This window comes from Tenrec ecaudatus, chromosome 16, assembly GCF_050624435.1.
Source record: "Tenrec ecaudatus isolate mTenEca1 chromosome 16, mTenEca1.hap1, whole genome shotgun sequence".
Classification (NCBI taxonomy): domain Eukaryota; kingdom Metazoa; phylum Chordata; class Mammalia; order Afrosoricida; family Tenrecidae; genus Tenrec; species Tenrec ecaudatus.
This window is the reverse complement of record NC_134545.1, coordinates 40,277,946-40,300,845: the sequence shown is the minus strand read 5'-3', so window position 1 is coordinate 40,300,845 and position 22,900 is coordinate 40,277,946. Positions and strand designations below refer to the sequence as shown.

The window sequence follows — 22,900 nt, the reverse complement described above, 5'->3', positions numbered from 1 at the left end:
CCCCGATCGCACCCCTGGTCCCTTGATAGTTTATAAATAATTATTATATCTTATCTTACACTCCCCGGAGTCTCCCCTCACCCGCCTCCCCATTGCCCATCTCCCAGAGAGGAGATTACACATAGATCTCCGAGATCGGTTCTCCCTTTCTACACCCCCTTCCCTCCTTGTGTCGCCACTCCCACCGCTGGTGTTGAGGGGTTCGTCTGTCCTAGATTCCCTGTGCCTCCAGATCCCCACTGCACCGCTGTACATCCTCTGGTATAACCAGGTCCGCAAGGCAAGGTAGGATTGGGGTCATGATGATTGGGAGGGGAGGAAGCGTTAAGGAACTAGAGGAAGGTTTTGAGTTTCATTGTTGCTACACTGAACCCTGAGTGGCCCATCTCCTCCACACTACCCCTCTGGAAGGGGTGTCCAGCTGTCTACAGATGGGCATTGGGTCCCCATCACGCACTCCCCCTTTCACGGTGATGTGATTCTCACCATCACCCCTCCTTTGTTGTTGGAGACCTGGTCTCCTCTGTCCTTCACGGTCACCTATGTTGGTGTGCTGCTTCCGTGTGGGCTCGGTTGCTTCTGGGCTAGATGGCCGCTTGTTTGCTTTCAAGCCTTTAAGTCCCCAGATGCTATATCTCTCAGTAGCCGGGCACCATCAGCCTTCTTCACCACACTTGCTTATGCACACTTTCGTCTTCAGCGATTATGTGAGCACGGTGATCACACAATGATTGTTTTTGTTCCTTTGTATCTGCTACATGGTCCATTCAACACCTTGTAAGATTTTTGCTTTAAAAAAAATCCTTTGGGCGCACAACAAATGTGGTGAAGAAAGCTGATGGACAGTGCCTGAGATCTTAAAGTCCTGAAGATAAACAAGTGGCCATCTAGCTGAGAAACAACAAAACCCACATGGAAGAAGCACACCAACCTGTCCCAACTCGATGGCTAAAGACAAAGCGGGTGCATAAGCAAATGTGGTGAAGAAAGCTGGTGGGGCCCAGCTATCAAAAGATATAGCATCTGGGGTCTTAAAGGCTTGAAAATAAACAAGCAGCCATCTAGCTGAGAAACAACAAAGCTCACATGGAAGAAGCACACCAGCCTGTGAGATCACAAGGTGTCAAAGGAACCAGGTATCATCAGGCATCAAAGACAAAAAAAATAAAATAAAATCATAGCATTGTAAATGAGGGGGGGTGAGGAGTGGGGACCCAGGGCACATCTGTGTGAAATTGGACATCCCCTTACAGAAGGGCCATGGGAAGGAGACAAGCCAGTCAGGGTGCAGTGTAGCAATGATGAAACATAAAATTTTCCTCTAGTTCTTGAATACTTCCTCCCCTCCTGCTCCCACTATCCTGTTCTCAATTCTACCTTACACATCTTGCTGGACTGGCAGATGTACACTGGTACAGATAGGAACTGGAAACACAGGGAACCCAGGACAGACGGACCCCCTCACGACCAGTGTTGAGGGTGGCGATACCGGGAGGGCAGAGGGAAGGTGAGAGAGAAAGGGGGAACAGATTACAAGGTTCTACATATAACCTCCTCCCTGGGGGACGGACAACAAAGTAGGTGAAGGGTGACGTCTGACAGTGTAAGATGTGACAAAATAATCATCTATAAATTATCAAGGGTTCATAGTGGAGGGGGGAGTGAGGAGGGAGGAAAAATGAGGATCACGTAGAAAACAAAATGTTTTGAGAATGATGAGGGAAACGTACAAAAGTGCTTGATTCAGTGGATGGATGGATGGATGGATGGATGGATGGATGGATGGATGGATGGATAAGAGTTGTACGAGCCCCCAATAAAATGATTTTTTAATCCTTTTTTTCCTGATTCCCTTTTGTAAATAATTTTCCATTTTTGCTGAGTTACTCACATAATATTTCCTTGTTTGATTTTGGAAAGCTTGATTATGAAATACTATGGTGATTTTTCTTTCAGAGGCTTGGTTTTTTTTCCAGTTTATAGGATAGTTTCTCTTCTTTCATGACATTTGGGAGTTCTCTTCTAGTAACTGTTAAAGGATTTAAAATTTTTTTTTCCTTTTTCTTCCTGTTCTAGAATTCTATCACACGTTACTCGTCTGGACATAATTTATAGATGTTAGGTTTTTTTAAATTCTTTTTCTAGAAAGTACCTAAGAATCATTCTTCTGAATTTCTTTTCTGATAGTTCCAATTATTTGCCTTCCTCAGGAAGGTCTTTTGGCTTTTTATATTGGTTACTTGCTTGCCGTCTTCCTTATTTATTTCCGCTTATGAGCTATAGTTGTCATTTCTGTGATGTCGTGATTTTATGGTATGTTTGAGAAGTGTTTATTTTTTGATCAGGTAGTTCTAAAATAAGTGGTGGTTCTTTTGCACTAGGTGTAGCTGTGGGAGGTATGGGGGTGGCTAGGTGTGCTAGGTGGCAGGACAGGTGTGCGGTAGTGCAGTGGGATGGGGACTTGGGTAGAGATTTTTCTAGACACCAGAGGATTATGCAGATTTAGTTGTGTCCTATGACCCTGCTCTGGTAGTTTACAAAGTAAAAATAAAATTAAATTAAAAGTGAAGTGAAAATAGAAACCAGAGTAAAATATAAGAAAGCAAATTCTTAAGCCAGCACTGGTAATCAATCCCACAGTACTAACAGCTTTCCTAAACAGAGTTGAGGCTTTGCTGCCGACATCACCTCTGAGCTCCTGCTGAGTAGGTGAGTCCTGCTTTGTTTGTTTCAGAATCGCTCTAGCAATCCTGTGATATCAAGGACTTCGGAATCTTGTGACCTGCTGCACTGCCGGTTCAAAAACATGGAAGAACAAACCAATCTGCCTTGGAAGAAATGTAGCCAGAATTCACCTAAGAAGCAAGATGGCAAAACTTTGGGTCAAGTACTTTAGAACTACTTTCAGGAGAGAACTGCTGCTGCATCTCTCAGAGGTCAATTCCCACTCATAATGACTTTATAAACCAAACCAAAGTCAACGCTGACTCACAGCAACCCGATAGAACAGGGCAGAATTGATCCTGTGAGTTTCCGAGACTGTAACTCATCATAGGAGTAGAAAGCCCTGTCTTTCTCCTGCAGAGTAACTGGTGGTTTCGAACCTCTGACCTTGCAGATCACAGAGGAAAGTATAACTACTACACTACCAGTGTTCCTCAGTGACCTTAAAGGACAGTAAAACTGCCCTTTGGGGTTTCCAAGACTGTAATCTTTACGGGAATAGAACATCTCTTTTTGCTATGGGGCAGCCAATGGTTTCAAACTGCTGACCTTGTGGATATCAGCCCATGGAAAATGACATCATTCTTGGTCAATACAAGGGCAGCAAAAAATAAAAATTAAATAAGGAAGATCCTTGAAATAGTTTGACACAGTAACTGTGCTTTATGGACTCAAACATAAAAACTGTGAGGATGGCCCAAGACTAGGTAATGTTTCTGTTGTACATGGGGTCACTCTATGTGGGAAACAGAAGGATTTCTCCCAAGTTGTCTCCTCAAAATATATGCTAAACTTAGCTGCTTGTGAATGACTCTACACTTGGGGGTTATCAGAAGTAGATCAGGAGTTAGTCTCCCTAACAGCTATCTACCATCTAGAGCAAGCAGACACCACTGTTTATCCCACAACAAGTAGGGCCCACTCCCTTCTGATAAGGATAGTAGTTGACTGTTTCCTTGTAGGAGACCCCTGAGAGGTCAAGCCCACCCAAGGGTGACCAAGGTTAGGCCACAGTTGTGAATCGAGGGTCTGCCCATCTTGTCACATAGGGTCCGCCCATCTTACCTCTAGTCCCTCCCCTTCCTATGTGCACACCCCTAGCTCATCCCCCTCGTATCACGCTTATGCCTATCGTATCCCCTTCCTATGATGTGTATGCCTATTGTACTGCCCCTTCCTGCGAAGGGTGGTTACCTGTAATCATGCCCCCCTAAGTAGTGATAACTCTTGGTTAGCAATGAAGTAGAGCTCTCCTGCTCTTGCTCCCGGCTCTCTCCACGAAGTGAGCATGCTACCATGAATTGTGTCTAACTCCATTACTTGCATCTCTCGTGCGCTCTATGACTTCACTCTAATCTTTACTTACTATCGCTGTATAATTGCGCCTACCGGACCTGTGATGATTTGTTGGGGGCCCTCCTTTCCCCCACAACTATAGTCAGAATTGAGTCAACAGCAGTTAAGAAAGCTGTATGGGGCACGGAGAGATGAAGAAACAAAATCATAACATAGCTTAGAATCCATCCCAACAACGCCAGCAATAAAATGAGGGTTCTGAGGTACTTACAGAGGTAGACAGGAGCCAACCTGGCAAGCCGGGACATTGCATCTGCAGCTTCATTCTGCCCCCAGTCTCGAAGCAGAATATAAAAAATATTGTTCTTGGATCCTGATCCTAATGTTCCTTTATCCATGCTGCCACTCATCAACTCACTATTCTGGATAGTAACATCTGGAAAGATAGTAATGATTACACGTTTAAAAGAAACAATAGTTGTTACATGGGCTGCGATGTACAAGCTTGGCAGTTTGAAAATCCCCGCGGTTCTGAGGGAGAGTGACAGGGCTTCCTACACCTGTGAACAGCTACGGTCTCATAAGCTCACCAGTCCCTCTACCCTGTCCTACCCTGTCCCTCTACCCTGTCTCATAAGCTCACCAGTCCCTCTACCCTGTCACTGAGTTGGCATCGATTCAATGGCAGTGAGTGAATAGTAGTCGTCTCATTTCAAAAAGAATTTGAGTCAGATGAGAACATACATTCCCTTACTGAAAATTAAAGTCAGTCATTCTTTTTAAGGGTTTTTTGTTTTTGTTTTTTTGTTAGAAGAAATAAAGGGAAACCTGGGGATGTTTGCAAATTATAAACATGCTTTAGTTAAGCAAGAGCACTGTTTGCTTTTAAGACTTCAGGGGATAATATTGATTAACGGCTTTAAGATTGTTATTGGGTGCCCTGATTTTATTCTGACTCACAGTGCCCAAAATGGAAACACTGCTCACCTCATAATCATTGATATAACTAATTGTTATAGCCAATGTGTCGATTTATGTCTCAAAAGGCCTTCAACTTTTTTCCTGGTCCTCTCCTTTTCCAAATATGATGCCATTATCTAGGGATTGGTCTGACCTGTCCATCCTTGCTTTTAGGGGTATTCTGGCTGCACTTCTTCCAAAGCAGATTTATTCACTTTCAGGCAGTCAGGTGTACATTTATTAATTCAAACGTATGGATTTATCTTCTGATATACTCACTCTCTGGCCAGAATTCACGTGAATATGATGTGACTGAAAGACCATGGCTGGAGGCGAGCTACCTGAATTCTCAAGGTGACATCTTTTTCAGCATTAGACATGCAGGTCGGCAGACTTCCCCAGTGCTATGTTGTTTTGTTGTAGGACTGCTGCTTCCATCACACTGATAGGGATCCAGTAAAATACAATCTTTATTGCTTTCATCTTCATCGATAAAAGCTTCAATTTCTGTACGCAAGGTTGTGTCCTGCACATATCAAGTGTGTCATGAGCTTTCTTCCACTCCTGATGCAGTTCTTCACACAGTCCAGCTTTGGTGATTACTTGCTCAGCATACAGACCAGTGGTTCTCAACCTGGGGGGTTGAAGGACCCTATCACAGGGGTTGCCCGATTCCGAACAGTAGCAAAATGGCAGTTATGAAGTAGCAGCGAAAATAATTTTATGGTTGGGTCACCACAACATGAAGAACTATATTAAAGGGTCGTGGCATTCGGAAGGTTGAGAACCACCGATACAGACTAAGTACAGTAAAAACATGCAGCCGTGATACGCACTTTTCCTGATTTTCAAGCATACAGTATACCCTTGTTCTGCTACAAATTCCTCATGAGTACAATTAAGGGTTCTAGAAATCCCATTATTTGCCACTGTCCATAATTTGCTATAATTTGGACAGTCAGATCCCTGTGCACAATCAAACACGGTTAAGTAGCTTTCAGGACTTTTCGTTTTGCAGCTGAGATCCGTCTGACAGCAGCAATGATATTCCTTGCTCTATGTCTGTGAGTGAGATCTGTGTCAACTTAGCTAGGTCAAGATTCTCAATAGTTGCCCTAGCCACCCCCATGATGTGACCTGATACGACCTGCTGACCGAAGCCAAGCAGTTGTGGCAGGAGTAGGATAGAGTACAGCCCCCTTAACGCAGGTAACACCCCTGATGAAGTTTCCTCAGGGGTGTGCTCTACATCCTGGATCAGTAAACTCTGTTGAGAGGTTGTTTGCTTCTTGCTGGTTTGGATCCTGCATTTGGCTCATCAATGTCTGGTTCTTCGGATTTGAGTCAACAACCCAGCATATTGCCTGTTTGTGATAGTAATTTCTTTTGTAAAAATTAATATATCTGGGAGAGAGGGGGAAAAATGAGGAGCTGATATCAAGTAATTGAAAAGTAAAGTAAAAATTAAGATCCGGGAAGCAGAACTGGGTTTTCTCTAGATAAAAAGGTGACCGTCAGGAGTTTGGATTTTATTCTGGTTTCAATGGGAAGCTATTGGAGAACTCTCAATCAAGAGAATAACATGAAACATGACCCCATTTCTTCTCTTTTTAAGAGGGTGGTAAGTTTTATTCACTGTCAACCATGTGTACATATCTCGTGGCATAGTGGAGCATCATAGATAAGCTCATCTAAGTTGATACACTTTAGACTGTTAATATGGTGGACTGCATTAATTGATACCTCAAATATTGAGCTACTTTTGTGTTCTTAGAATAAATTTCACTTGGTTGTGGTATATTATTCCTTATACGTGTTGCTAATTTTCACATTTTTTTGAGGACTTTTTTGCGTCTATGTTCATGAGGGATATTAGTCTGGTTTTCTTTTCTTATACTTCTTTACTTTTAAAAATATTTTTAAGTGGGATTTAATACACATATCATTCCATAGTTTAATCATGTCAAGTAGAATTGTACAATTGTTACCAGAAACAGTTTCCAAGCATGCTATTTCTACATTGTTTCCTTGACTTAGTCTCCCTTTTGACCCACCACCACCACAGTACCCACCACTGCACCACCTTCCTTATTCTACTTGCTGTCCCTATAGGTGCGTCAATCCTGGGTTTCGTGTACCAAAAAACATAGAACACAACTTTAAGAGGGTGGTCCCCATGATAGAATATCTCTGAGCTACACCCTGATATGAACCAACAAAAGCCAAACAAAACAATACAAACCAAAAACACAGAAAATTTTGGAAATTTGATCAGGCCCAGCCTGAACCATAGGGGAGAACTCCTGACAAAGTTTTACTACTTAACTCAGATTTATGCCTTTGACCTTTATGCCTACCTGCTTCATGTCCTTTCTCTCAAGCAGTCTGTTTAGTGACCACTTTTCTCTTGTCCTTCAATTTTCGATAGAAGTTCTCCAAAGGCTTATTTCCTATGTAATTCCACAAATGAACCTCGGGCTCCCACTGTCAACATCACCTTCTGCACACCGGATTATCACCATTTAGGCTCTGGTACTAATCCCTCCTTCAACTTCAGAGTGTATGATTCAGAATTCAGACTGATGATGGTGTGCTTCTTTAATGTGGACTTAGCTGACATCTCCCTTAGATGGCTGCTGGTTTGGAGACGGCCTTTAAGACCCCAGATGCTATTGTATCTGAGAGCTGGGCACCATCTAGGTCCTTCGCCACATTTTGCTACAGCACCCGTATCTCCTGTGTTTCCTTCCTGAGGGCGAGTATCAAGCAGGGCCATGATCTAAGAATGGTTTGTTCGTAAATTGGAGCTAGGATTTAGTGCAAGCCCCAAACCCATTCCTGGATCTATGCCCTCCCCCCTTTAATTTGTTGTAACTTGTCATATCATTCTATCATATCAATCACATCAAACAGAACTGGCTTCAGACACCATGCATTTTTTTAAATGAGTGGAGTCATGTATTGTTACCTAGTATATGGTCTATTCTTTAGACTGTTCCATGTGTGTTGGAGAAAAACACATACTGTGCTTTTGCTGGATGGAGCATTCTGTTTGTCTGTGAGGTTGATTTTGTTGTTGACCATTTTTTGTGTCTTTATTGAGTTTTTTTCCTTGAGGTTCTGTTTTTCCGGGAGAGTGGCATATTTAAGTCTCTTTTTACTATGCTGTTTGCCTTGACGTCTATTTTCTCAGAGATTAATATTGCCACCCCTACTTTCTTTTTGTTGTGTGCTTGGTATGCTTTTGTCAATCCTGACTTTTAGTCTGTTCAGTCTGTGTTTGTGAGGTGTTTCTTGTAGGCAGCATATTGAGGGATTTGTTCTTACCTATTTTGCCACTCTACCTCGTCACTGGTGCATTTAGTCCGCTAACATTCAGTCAGATGATTGTCCTGTCATTTTGCTTTATATTTGTGCATGTTGTGTGTGAATGTGTATATGTGTTGTATTTAGTTCCTTTTCCCTTCCTGTGTTACTTTGGACGTTGCTGTGTGTACATTATTTTTTTAATGAAGAAATGTCTTGTATGATAGTTTCAGATTTGTGCGCTGCTGCTGACATAGTACTTCACTGAGTATTTTTTGTATTGCTGTTTTTATTTCGGTGAACTTTTTTTTTGCCTTGGAATATTTTTTCAATTATTTTATTGGGGCTCATACAACTCTTATCACAATCCACACATACATCAATTGTGTAAAGCACACTTATACATTCATTGCCCTCATCATTCTCCAAACTCGCTTTCCACTTGGGTTCCTGGGATCAGCAACTCGGTTTCCTTTTTCCCCTCCCACACCCTCCTGCTCTTCCCCGTCATGAACTCTTGATAATTTATACATTCTTATTTTATCTTATCTTCCGCTGCCCGGCATCTCCCTTCACCCACTTTTCTGTGGCCCATCCTCCAGGGAGGAGGTTATGTAGATCCCCATGATTGGTTCCCCGTTTCTATAACCCCTTCCCTCCCGGCATCTCCACTCTCACCGCTGGTCCTGAGGGGCTTATCTGTCCTGGATTCCCTGGGGTTCCAGTTCCCATCTGTACCGCTGTGCATCCTCTGGTCTAACCAGGTTTGCAATGAAGAATTGGGATCATGATACTGGGGGGAGGAAGCATTTAAGAACTAGAGGAAGGCTATGAGTTTCATTGTTGCTACCCTGCACCCTGAGTGACTCATCTCCTCCCCACTACCTCCTCTGCAAGGGATGCTGTCTTGGAATGTTTTTATTTCTCCATCTTACTTGAGTGATATTTTGATGGGTTCAAGATTCTATATTGACAGTTTTGTTTTTGGTTCCCCGCCCCCTTCAGGACTGTGTATATGACAGTTCATTATCTTCTTTCTTCTTGGAATTCAGATAAGAAATGTGAAGTTATTCTAATTGCTAACATGTTGTATATCATCGTTCTTTTTTTGCTGGCTGCGTTAGAGTTTTTCCCTGTCCTTGATGTTAGACATCTTGACTACAGTAGGCTGGAGATTTTTCCTTTTAGGATCTCTCCTGACTGAGGTGCTTTCAGATTCCTGAAAAATTATCTTTTCATCATTTAGGTACTATGGAAGATTTTCTTGCAGGAGTTCTTGGGACTGTTTTCTGTGTGAATTTTTTTGTTTCTTCCTCTTCTGGAATCCCTCTAAGATGTAGGTTGTTCTTCTTGATAGTGTCCCACATTGTTCCTAAGCTGTTATATTTTTTTGTTCTTTTGAATTTTTGATTTTTTGTTCTTGTTTTAGATTGGAGCTTATAGAGGCCTTCAAGCTCACTAAAAATTTTGGGTTACCATCACCTCAATTTTTTTTCCCTGTGTAATTCTGCTACTGTAGTGTTTGACTTTTGTGTGTTTGTCTATAAGGCAATGTGGTGAGGTTTCTAGCTTTTCTATTTTTCACTTTTCCTCTCAGACTACCATTTTAACAGAGTGTAAATCAAAGAGTCCAGAATTCTTCAGGAAAGATTTAAAATGATGTAAATATTGCCCTTGAGAAAAGTATAGATATAACTAGATAAAAATCTCAAGGAAATATACAAACACCAGGGCATTAATCTTTTTTACATACTTGTTGACTATATGGAGATGCTTACCTTTCCCATATAAAGTTCATTGATTTTTCTATTTCCATAAAGAAATCTGTTGGAAATTTGCTTAGAATTCTGTTAAGTCTACAGATTGCCTTAGTTAGAATTGACCACACGATAAATGAAAACCATTTGTTATTTACCTTAGTCAGAATTGATTCAATAGCAGTTAGTTTAGTTTTATTAAAAATGGCACAATCATAAATAACCTACAACCCCCAAATTAAATTAACATCTAGAATGAAAACCTAAACCAAAGCAAGATGTCAAAATATCTTAATGATGAAAGGGTAAATTTTCCAAAGAATGGTTATAAACATGAGGAAAATCAGCATCCTTTAATACTTTACTCTTCATTCAGACACAGAATTCCCAGACTTCAGAAAGACTCTGAAATTCAGCTCTTGGCACAAGTGGAGATCATTTCTACTTGAAAGACCTTGAGAACAAAAGTGATGCCACCTCAGGGTTCCTACAAGTGGCCTACTGAGAATGCTTGCTCATGGTTTCATGGGCTCATGCCTGGAAGGCAAATGGTGGAGTTCCCCTTAGACTTAGCTGATTTACCGTATATGCTTGTGTATAACCCGAGTTTTTAATGCAGTTTCTGTGGTAAAATTAAGTGCTTCGGCTGATATTCGGGTTGGCTTCTACTCGAGTATATAAGGTACTTTCTAGTACAAGCTCCTTATCTTGGAGTAGATCAGAATACTGGCCTAAAGACCTAGTGAACTATTCTATTCTAGCTTGCTTGGGTAATTTGCATTTAATTCTGTGACTGTTCTATGCTATCAAAAAACACTTCCCTGTTGAGAGGTTAAAAACACAAGTCTTTTTCATATACTTTTAAGTCATACTTTCAGACAACATATTTTGGTACAAAATAATAAATTATATGCCTTAAATGATGAGACCCTTGTTGATAACAAAAACATGCATTAACTGATAAAATTTAAAAGGATAAACATTTAGAGACAATTCTAACCACTGAATCGCATTTCTACAAGCCTACCCTTTAGAGCAGTGATTCTCAACCTGGGGATAGAAGGACCCTTCACAGGGGTCATTTAAGACCATTGGAAAACACATAGGAACTGAGATACCGCTCCTCTATCCCTCTCCAGGGGGGTCTGCACACATGCAGAACTGGTGATCTGGTGGGAAAGAAGCTATCTCAACCTTCACATTAACGCTGGGATTTAGCAATGCCGTTTACTGTTGTTATATTAAGACTGTTATCCAGGGGTTCTCAAACTACAGCCGTGGGCCACATGCGGCCCACTGAAGACATTTATCCAGCACCCCGGATGTTTTTGCGGCCACTGCCTGTACTGCTTAGCAGCCAGCCGACTCATTCAGTGTGCACAGGAATTTGCTCATAGTGTTTTTTTTTAAACTATAGTCTGACCCTCCAACGGTCTGAGGGACAGACAGTGAACTGTCCCCCTGTCTAAAACGTCTGAGGACCCTTGCAAGTGTTACCCATGCTACACCATGCTCAAGACGAAATTTCATTTACTTGTAATTAGAAATAAATATTTCACATATAATTACATATTGTTTTTGTTATTAATCTCTATGTAATACTTAAGTTCAATATATAACAATGAAAATACACCCGCACATCAGATATTTACATGACGATTCACACCAGTAGCAAAATTAGTTATGAAGTAGCAACGAAAATAATTTTATGGCTGGGAGTCACTACAACATGAGGAACTGTATTAAAGGGTTGAGGCATTAGGAAGGTTGAAAACCACTGCTTTAGAGACTCGGTCAGTTATATCTGAGGTGAAACACACTAGCTAGTTTCTTAAAGAAAAAACCTACTGCCCTCTAAGGCCTTTGAGAAACAACCAACCTAATGCTTCCCAGGTGAGAGGCCCAAACAAAGCCAATCACTGGCTATGTGCTTTTCCTGCTGAGCCCCTCAACCCTGCCCAGTTTAGTTTTTTTAACTCACAGGAATCATTGACACAGAGGTCTTCCCCTTTGCCGCAGTACTGCTTGCCCTTGGTTCGGAGGTTGGCCCTCACTGGATTGGCATCACTAGGTCTGAGTATGACGCTGAAGATCTGTTTTCCAGTCCACAGGGTGACAGGCTGGAGAAGGGAAAGGAAGTCAAAGTATCAGCTGGTGAGCCTGACCTCAACCACCCAAGACACAAACAATGCAAGACTTTGCCATGACTACTTTTTAACTTGGTGGAGCTCAATCTTGGATTATAAGCACAAGCACAGTTATGCCAAGTCTAGCAGCATATGCAGGTGGATACAAACACACACATACACCTCTGCACAAACCTTTAATATTGTAGGGGATGGAAGGCGAACTTTAATTTTTTCATCCTTGCCAACCAATATTGAAGCAATGATTTGGCAAGCCTTGGCTCGGTCAAAGAAGGTGTCTTTAAGAGTAAGGAGATAGGCACCTATGATTTTTAAAGTATTAAAAAAAAAAGGAAAATTGTGAGAAAACGGCAATATAAATTTTTAAATAAATCTTGAAGATTACTAAATAGAAAGCTTCACAAAGCTCATGGAAAAGTAAAATTAAAAGATAATGAAATCATTCCTTGAACTTTAGAAGTTTCCTCATACAACAACTTATTGGCTTTCTCCTCCAACAAAATCTAAGCTCTAGATTTAAAAGGTCTTTGTTTGAGTCATTGTTGTATCACCAGTAGAATCCCTGAATAGTACAAGGTTAACACACTCAGCTGCTAACTGAAGGGCTGGCAGTTCAAGTCAAAATCCAGCCATTAAAAGCCAATTAAAGCACAGTTTTACTAGGACGCTCATGACGTTGACATAAATCAGCCTTGATTTGACAGCAACTGGTTTGGGGTTTGGGTTTCTCCACTGACCAGAAAATTCCTGCCCATGGCAGGAGCTCAACAAATACTGAAAATCAGACCATCAAAAATACTGCATATACACATGTGTAAGCCGAATTTTGTCAGCACATTTTTATGCCGTTTTTGTTGTAAAATCAGGTACATCGCCTGACATTCAGAGTGGCTTATACTTGTGTATATTCGGCGATCTTAAGCAGACTTAGTAATAAACAACAAAATTTAAAACAGCAGTTACACAGTCTGTCAGGTCATTAGATGCAACTTTACAACAATCATTGTAGAAGGTCCTGTGAAGTGACAGACTCACCTGTTAGGAAATCCTGAATGGCAGCAATCAGTGGTTCCCCATTTCTTGGGGTAACAAGATTTGCTTTAGTCTATATAAAAAGAAGCAAGACATTCTTAGATGCTCAATGTACTCCCAAAGATCTGTATCACAAAAACTTTGAATTGTTATGAACAAATAAAAGGATAACAGAAAGGTGAGTCTGAACAAAGGAAGTCGAGGTCACTAACTCTCAGCTCCTTCAACTATCAATGAGAAAGAATACCACACAAGGCCGTCTTAGAGCTGTCCACTAAAACGAAATTGAATAGTAAATGCACTTGTTTAAAACAAAAAGAACACAAAATACATACACTATTGCTATGGGTAAATTTCTCCTCTAAGGGAGATTCATTTCTATGAATCTTGAGTGGCATTGTGATAACTTTGATTGCCAACCACTTCTACTCTTCACAAAGATAATAGAACTGCCTGTCTTGGCTAAGATACTAAATTCTAACAGAAATCAATTCAACAACAGAATTTAAACATTTAATGAATGTCCACATGTAAAAAAGAGAGAGCTGTTAATGAACATAATTAACAAATGTGAATATCAGAGCGTAGTCTTGATACTTTTGATAAGTAGGATGTGCATGTGTTTTCTGGGACTCAACCAGGGATTGGTTCTCCCGATCTTCTGAACCACAGCCTAGGGAAGCCATCTTTCGTCAGTGGCGGGAGTGCTTTTCAACTAGATCCCACTGCTATCAGGTCGGCCCCAATCACAGCAAGCCTGCAGAGTCTTCGAGGCTATCCTTGTTGAGAGGAGCACACAGCCTCCAATTTCCTGCACACAACGGTGGTGGTTTAAACCCCTGACCTTGCAGCTAGCAGCCCAGTGCTCACCCTACGGGACCACAGGGAACACTAGTCATGTTCTTGGTACCGCAAGACCACAAGGCCTTTACACCTTCTGCTCCTCAGCTCTTCCCTTAAAAATTCACGCAGCTCATTCTCCAAGTTCAGAGCTCTGCTCAAATGCCACCTTTCTACAAGTCTATCCCAACTGTCCATGCAAAACGGGGTCACTTCTCATTATCTTGCTTCATTCTTTTCTTGTTCCCCTTATCATATGTGATGCATTTGATATTTGTTTATCTCCATCTGCCCTTACTAGAATGAAAATGCAAGCACAAATTGTTTTTTCTTTATTTCTTTTCAAGGCAGTCGAGTTTCCCGCATTTGGGAAATCGCAGGGGTCAGCACACTGGCAGTGCAATGGGTGAGTCTGGTCCTGGGAAAACCACCTTCCTGATCAGGTGAGTATGCAAGTCAGAATTTTCCTAATCGATACTGTATGCCTAGAAAATTGCTTAGCACATACTGAAGGCAATAAGTATCACTAAATAAATTTAAAATGTCAAAAACACTGACAAATAATTTTTAAAAAGCGAACACAAAATATCCTTGTGGAATTATCTCTCATAGCTAAACAAAGAAAATAATCTATTTATTCAGATGGCTACGTAGGGTAGATGAACTGTGCTAACTGAAATAATTATGAAGAATCTACACGATGGGTGAAGAAAGCAGATGGAACTGGAAACACAGGGAATCAGGACCAGTGGTGAGAGTGGCGATACCGGAAGGGTGGAGGGAAGGTGGGGTAAAAGGGGGGAATCGATTACAAGGTTGTACATATAACTTCCTCCCTGAAGGATGGGCAACAGAAAAGTGAGTGACAGGGGAGGTCGGACAATACAAGACATCACAAAATAATAATAATTTATAACCACATGGCCGGCCCCACTATGAGACACTACATTCCCTCACTGACCCACAGCCCTACAGGGAACAACACTGGAGACAGTGTGGGAATTTCGCCCAATCTGATCCCACCACACCGAGGCAAAGCACTAAGGGTGTAGAACAGAACAGCAAGGGGGAGAGGGCAACTAAGTCCCCAGGGAATACTAAAAATAGACGTTGGGGCCAGTACTTGGGGCCCCAACTGACTAGGCTGGAAAACACTCCTAACGGCCAACAAACAATCCTTGACCTAACTACAAGCTTTTCTTTTTTGTTGTGTTCTGTTTTTGGTCATTGGCTTCTTGTTGTTGTTTTTGTTATGTTTTATTATGTTGCTTGGTTTTGCTCTGTCTTGTTTTTGTGCATGTTATTATCTCTGTGGGTCTGTCTAAATAAGATAGGCTGGATGAACAACCTGGAGGAGAAAACAACAGGACGGACAATTCCGGGGGGACATGGGAGAGTGGGAGATGGAGGAAAGGAAGTGGTGTTAACAAACCCAGGGAAAAGGCAACAACAAATGATCCAAATTGGTGGTGACGAGCATGTAGGAGGCCTGGTAGGGCGTGACCAAGGATAATGTAACCGAGAAGAATTATTGAAACACTAATGAAGGCTGAACATGATAGTGGGACAAGAGGAAAGTAAAAGGAAATAGAGGAAAGAACAAGGAGGCAAAGGGCATTTATAGAGGTCTAAATACAGGCATGTGCATATGTATAAATATATTTATATAGGATGATGTGAAAATAGATAGATGTGCATATATGTATAGATTTAATATAAAATAGCAGATGGACATTGGGCTTCCACTCAAGTACTCCCTCAATTCAAGAATACTTTGCTCTATTAAACTGGCATTCCATGATGCTCACCTTCCCGACGCAATTGCTTAAGACAAAGCGGATGCATAAGCAAATGTGGCGAAGAAAGCTGACGGTACCCAGCTATCAAAAGATATAGCACCTGGGGTCTTAAAGGCTTGAAGGTAAATAATAAGAGGCCATCTAGCTGAGAAGCAACAAAGCCCACATGGAAGAAGCACACCAGCCTGTGCAATCACAAGGTGTCGCAGGGATCCGATATCAGCTATCATCAGAATAAAAATCATATCACTGTGAATGAGTGGGGGGAGTGTGGAGTGGAGACCCAAAGCCCATCTGTAGGCAATTGGACATTCCCTTACAGAAGGGTCGCGGGGAGGAGACCAGCCAGTCAGGAACAATGAAACATACAACTTTCCTCTCATTCTTAAATGCTTCCTCTCCCTCTTCCTCCTCCACCCCCCCCCCACCCACTATCATGATCCCAATTCTACCTTACAAATCCAACTAGGCCAGAGGATGTACACTGGTACAGATAGGAACTGGAAACACAGGGAATCCAGGGCAGGTGATCCCTCAGGACCAGTGGTGACAGTGGCAATACTGGGAGGGTGGAGGGAGGATGAGCTGGAAAGGTGGAACTGATCACAAGGATCTACATATAACCTCCTCCCTGGGAGACGGACAAAAGAAAAGTGGGTGGAGAGAGACGTAGGACAGTGCAAGATATAACAAAATAATAATTTATACATTATCAAGGGTTTATGAGGGAGGGGGGAACAGGGAAGGAGGGGAAAAAATGAGGAGCCAATGCCAGGGGCTTAAGTGGAAAGCAAATGTTTTGAGGATGATGAGGGCAATGAATGTACAAATGTGCTTTACACAATTGATGTATGTATAGATTGTGATAAGAGTTGTATGAGCCTCCTGGATGCTTCCTCCCCCCAACTACCATGATCCGAATTCTACCTTGCAGGGCTGGATAGGACAGAGGCTGTACACTGGTGCATATGAGGGTTGGAGGTACAGGGAATCCAGGGTGGATTATACCTTCAGGACCAAGGGTGTGAGGGACGATGCTGGGAGAGTGGAGGGTGAGTGGGTTGGAAAGGGGGAACTGATTACAAGGATCCACATGTGACCTCTTCCCTGGGAGAGGGACAGCAGAGAAGGGGGGAAGGGAGACTCCAGATCGGGCAAGATATGACAAAATAACGATGTATAAATTACCAAGGGCATATGAGGGAGGGGGGAATGGGGAGGGAGGAGGGGATAAAAAAGAGGACCTGATGCAAGGGGCTTAAGTGGAGAGCAAATGCCTTGAGAATGATTGGGGCAGGGAATGTATGGATGTGCTTTATACAATTGATGTATGTATATGTATGGATTGTGGTAAGAGTTGTATGAGTCCCTAATAAAATGTAAAAGAAGAAAAGAGAAAAAAATGATTAGGGCAAAGACTGTACAGATGTGCTTTATACAATTGATGTATGTATATATATGAACTGTGAAAAGAATTGTATGAGCCCCAATAAATTGTTAAAATTAAAAAAAAAAAAAGAGTTGTATGAGCCCCTAATAAAATGATTTTTAAAAAATAATAATTTATAAATTCTCAGGGGTTCATGAGGGAGAGGGGAAGGGAGGGAGGGGGAAAATGAGGAGCTGATATCAAGGGCTCACAAGTAGAAAGAAAATGTTTGAGAATGATAATGGCAACAAATGTACAGGTGTGCTTGACATAATGGATGGATGTATGGATTGTGATAAGAGTTATACAAGCCCCCAATAAAATGATTTTTTTAAAGAGTAACAGTCTGTTATAATAAATGCAAGAGCCCCAATAAAATTATTCCTTTAAAAGTAAATAAATAAAAAGTTTAAGACAGGTATAAAAAAATGAATCTACACCATGGGATATCTATCATATGGTATCACAGTAAGTAGAAGAAAAAAGAAGCTACAAACATAAACCGTGACTCCAACCATCTAGTTCTATGCATAAGGAAGCACAAATATTCTTTTGAAAAGTTGGGGATTGATATGACAAAATAATAATTTATATATTATCAAGGGCTCATGAGGGAGGGGGTGCGGGGAGGAAGGCGGACATATTGAGGAGTTGATGCCAAGGGCTTGGGCGGAGGCAAATGTTTTGAGAATGAAGAGGGCATCAAATGTACAAATGTGCTTTACACAATGGGTGTGCATATAGATTGTGGTAAGAGTTGTACGAGCCACAAATAAAATGATTAAAGAATCAAACATTAGAGATTGGCTGCCCTCTGACACAATGGTAACACGTCTGACTCCGGAACCTTGGAGCTCCCAGTCTATTGTAGACACAAATCTCCCTTTAAAAAATCAAATTTCCCAGTCTATTGTAGACACAAATCTCCCTTTAAAAAAATCAAATTTCCCATGGAAAACCTTAACTGTACACACAAAATGCATCATACAGTAAACACTTCAGTTACTATCTGTCAACGTGTCATGGAGGACACAGGTCCAGGGGGAAAACCCTCCTCCAAGCCCACCCACAAATCTCCATGGACTTCGCGTACAGATGTTCGGGAGGCAAGAATCCTCCACAGTTAAGTACCACGCCCCACTGCATTCTGGCTGGGTTCTGTAGTGACTTGTACACATTGGGTACGTATTACATGCACACGGTATATTGTAGTTCAACTCTGGCAATCCTTACCAGCAGAGCCCTGCCTCACTCATCACTCGACCCCTCCAGGATAGAATGCGCACTCTTTAACTGTATGTATAATAAGACAGTGACAAGAATCACTACAAAATGATCAGGTTTATTATGTCTTTTAAGAAGACAAAGAAGCATATAATACATGTTAGGAATATCTGGGGATCTCACAAAAGCATGTGGAAAAACTCCAATACACTTTAATTTTTCCATGAACTTTCTGAAGCCCCCTCACATTTAGAAGACAAAAAATGACCAGCCCCCTCCATTAAGTACTCGTTATAACTACTAACTCAGTGATGTACCATATTTTTCAATGAAAATGTTCAGTAGCTCAACTGATCACAATGATTGACATATAACCCCCTCAACAAGGGGGGCAGACAACAGAAAAGTGGGTGAAGGGAGATAGCGGTTGGTGTAAGACATGAGAAAAATAATAATTTATAAATTATCAAGGGTTTCTGAGGGGGCAGGGTGAGCTCAAGTAGAAAGAAAATGCTTTTGAAAATGATGGCAACATATGTACAAAGGTGCTTGACACAAAGAATGTAGGTATGAATTGTGATAAGAGCTGTAAGAGCCCCCAATAAAATGATTTTTAAAATAATAATAATTTATAAATTATAAATGATCAGTGGTTCAAAGTCAACTAATTAAGAGAGATGAAGTTGTGTCGCTGGTTAGTGAATAGAGCTAAGAACAGAAGAGTACAACTTTGTTGGAGCTACCTATTGTGGTGGTGTTTCTAAGCAATCACTTTTTGTTAAGGACCATGCCACCTTACATACCCCCATAAGCACAAGAGCCTCTGCTTTAGCTTCTTCTGTCTGAGGAAGATGAAGATTCATTTCGTCGCCATCAAAATCTGCATTGTATGGTGTACAGACACACTCATTAAATCTGAAAGTCCGATGGGGCTTGACCCTGGCCTGTTAAGACACAACACAGGAAAAGCAGTTGATCATTTGTCTAAAATGTGTAAGTTTTAAAAACATTGCTTTCTAGAAAATCTGATACTTTTTAGATACAGAAAGTAAATGTCTCGTATTTACTGCTTGCTAAGTGTCACATCATGTGGGAACTTACTCAAGTAGCTTTGATGGAATTAAAGTAATAAATATGTTTTAACAGCATCATATAAAGACCAACTCTACAGAGAAGTCAGTGTACAAGAGCTCCCATTAGTGAATGATGTCAGAGACTGAACATCAAATAAGATTGAACAGAAGTTCATTAAGAGACACAGGATTTAAGAACATACTTATATAGTGATACTGAAAATAAACAAACAAATCAATAAAAAACAAACTAAGCCAATTTAACTGAGTGTCAACTTATTCCTTAAATTGACAATTAAGGAAAATAATTAGGCCTTTATATTACTTTGCCTTAAAGAATTATGTTTCCCCCTCATACTTAACCTTAAATAATACATTGTTTAATGGTATTTTTTAAATATTATATGCCATCTTTGTAAAAAAAAAAGTAAGAAAATGTTTTGAAACTGACTATGGTACCAATTGTACAATACTGTTTTATGTGATTGATGGAATGTTATGATATATGTAAGAGCTCCCAATAAAATATTTTTAAAAAAAGAATTATGTTTCTGGGTAAGTAAAGCACTAGGTAACAAGGGGAATTTTGGTATTACAAAAGAACTTCAAAAAGTAAAAATAAAAAGAGGAAAAAACTAGAAGGCAAAGGGCATTTATAGAGGTCTAACTACAGGCATGTACATATGTAAATATGCTTATATATAACAATAGGGAAATAGATCTATGTATCTATTTATATGTTAAGTATTAAGGAAGCAGACAGACATTGGGCCTCTACTCAAACACTTCCTCAACACCAGAACACTTTGTTCTAATAATTGGCATTCCCGGTTGCTCAGATTCTCAACACTAGCTGAAAACAAAGCAGGTGCATAAGCAAATGTGGTGAAGGACCTGATGGTGTCCAGCTATCGAAAGATATAGCATCTGGGGTCTTAAAGGCTTGAAGATAAACAAGTGGCCACCTAGCTGAGAAACAACAGGGTTCACATAAAAGAAGCACACCAGCCTATGTGATCCTGAGGTATCGATGAGATCAGGTTATGAGGTATTGAAAGATCCAAAGGAAACAATTATATCGATGTGAAAGAGGGGGGATCGGAGTGAAAACCCAAAGCCCATCTGTAAACAATTGGATATCCCTGCAAGGAAGGGTTACAAGGAAAGGACAATTCAACTTGGGCGCAGTACAGCACCAAGGAGACACACATCATTCCTCTAGTTCCTGAATGCATTCCGCCCCACTCACCCCCGCCACAATCAGACTAGACCAGAGTACACATGTCAGTACAGGTAAGAGCTTTTTACACATGGCATTCAGGACAGATAAACCCCTCAGGAACAGCAATGGGAGATACCATTAAGGTAGAAGGTCGAAGAAGGGAGAAAGGGAAACTACAATGACACATCAATCCCCACCCCTAACTCCCCAAGGTCACAAATAACAATAACATAGACAAAGGGAGACCATGGGCGGTGTAGGACATGTAAATAATAGTTTATCAGGGCTCCAGGAGGATTGGGAGGGTCAAGGAGGAAGGGGGGAAAAGAGGAGCTGACACCAAAGGCTCAAACAGAAAGAAAATATTTTTTAAATGATGAAGGCAACATATGTACAAATGTGCTTGATACAATTAATATATGGGTTGTTATAAGAGCTGTAAGAGACCCCAATAAAATGAGTTATTTATAATTAAATATATATGGTTGATTAAGAATTCACGAAGGTGGGAGGTTGGAGGAGGGCATGGAAAAAAGGAGCTGATATCAAGGGTTCAAGTAGAAAGAAAATATTTTGGAAATGTTGATGCCAACATATGTACAAGTGTGCTTAATAGAATTGAATGATGGGTTGTTGTTAGATTTGTAAGAGCCCCCCCCCCCACCAAAATGATTAACACAAAAAGAATTGCTTACATGAGCATTGATTATGGAGCCACATCTGACAAAATCCTTTGACAACTTTAACCTTTTCTCCATTTATCATGATGTTACCTACTGATCCAGTTGGGAGGATTTGGGTCTTCTGTACAATGAGTTGTAATTCATACTGATAGCTGCAATCTCTGACCTTCATCAGCATCAATTCCTCTTCACTTTCAGCAAAGAAGATTGTGTGCCATCTGCACATCACAGATTGTTAATAAGCCTTCCTGTTAATAAACCTTCCTCTAATTCTGATCTGATTCTTCATATAATCCAGCTTCTCCAATTATGTTTTTCCTGATTTTAAACCATGTATTCCGTTTCTGTTTACACAATTGCTCTTAAACTATACATCTTTACAGTAGTACAAGTACCTCTTGAGTACAATGAAGTGTCCTGAAATTCCCATTATATTCAAGGTTATCCACAGTCTATTATGGTCCACAGTCAAAAAAACACAGGTAAATATCATTTTTGTATTCTCTGCTTAGGACAAAAATCCATCTGATATCAGCAGTATCTTTTGTTCCAAGTTCTCTTCTGAATCTGGCCTGAGCTTCCAGCAGTTTCCTGTGAACGTAGTGCTACAAGAATTATTGCATGATCTTCAACAAAATGTTACATGCATAGGATATTAATGAGAGTTTTCTGATTTGAGCTTTCTCTTAGGCCACCTTTGGGAATGAGTGCAAATATGGATCTCTTCTAGTCAACTGGCCAAGTAGCTGTCCTCTATTTCCTGGCATAGGTGAGTGAGTGCTTCCAGGGCTTCATCAGCTTATTGAAACATTTCGGTTCATATTCCATCAATTCCGGGAGCCTTGTTTGTGGCTAATGCGTTCAGTGCTGCTTGAACTTCTTCCTCCAGCACCATTGGTTCTTGCTCATCTGCTTCCTCCTGAAATGGTGGGCTGTCGACTAGGTCTTTTTGGTACAGTGACATTGTATACTTTCTATTACGAAAAAAGTTTTATTTGCACACAATGCAAAATCATACAATTCAATAGTTCAATCATATCCATCTTCTTCTGATGCTTCCTGCATCGTTCAATATTTGCCCATAGACTCTTTCAAGACTGCAACTCGAAGCCTGAATTTTTGGAGTCCTTTCACTTTAAGACACGCTGAGTGTGTCCTCTTTTCATGTTCCAATTCTAGGTCTTTACACACTTCATTATATTTGGCTTTGTCTTCTCGACATGCCCTTGGAAATTTTCTATATAGTTCTTTGACTTCATCCTTTTTTTCTATTCGCTTGAGCAACTTCAGAGTCTGTTCTGACATTCACTCTGACCTTTTCTTCCCTGTCTCTTTAGTGACCTTTTGGCTTCTTCATCAATGATGGCCTAAAGGTCTTCCCACAGCTCATCAGATCTTCTGTCATTGG

The 22,900-nt window shown here is 40.9% G+C and overlaps 1 protein-coding gene across 2 annotated transcripts in view; it reads right to left on the bottom strand.

The window, feature by feature from the left end:
- POLR3A (RNA polymerase III subunit A) overlaps positions 1–22,900 on the bottom strand; it is a 98,755-nt gene that overhangs the window by 48,519 nt on the left and 27,336 nt on the right. For both annotated transcript variants that reach the window (XM_075534563.1, XM_075534564.1), the window contains exons 11-15: positions 19,318–19,458; positions 13,226–13,295; positions 12,365–12,492; positions 12,025–12,163; positions 4,292–4,456 (exon numbers count right to left, since the gene is read on the bottom strand). In XM_075534563.1, the coding sequence (XP_075390678.1) occupies positions 4,292–4,456; positions 12,025–12,163; positions 12,365–12,492; positions 13,226–13,295; positions 19,318–19,458 (643 nt within the window). The remainder of the gene's footprint in view (positions 1–4,291; positions 4,457–12,024; positions 12,164–12,364; positions 12,493–13,225; positions 13,296–19,317; positions 19,459–22,900) is intronic.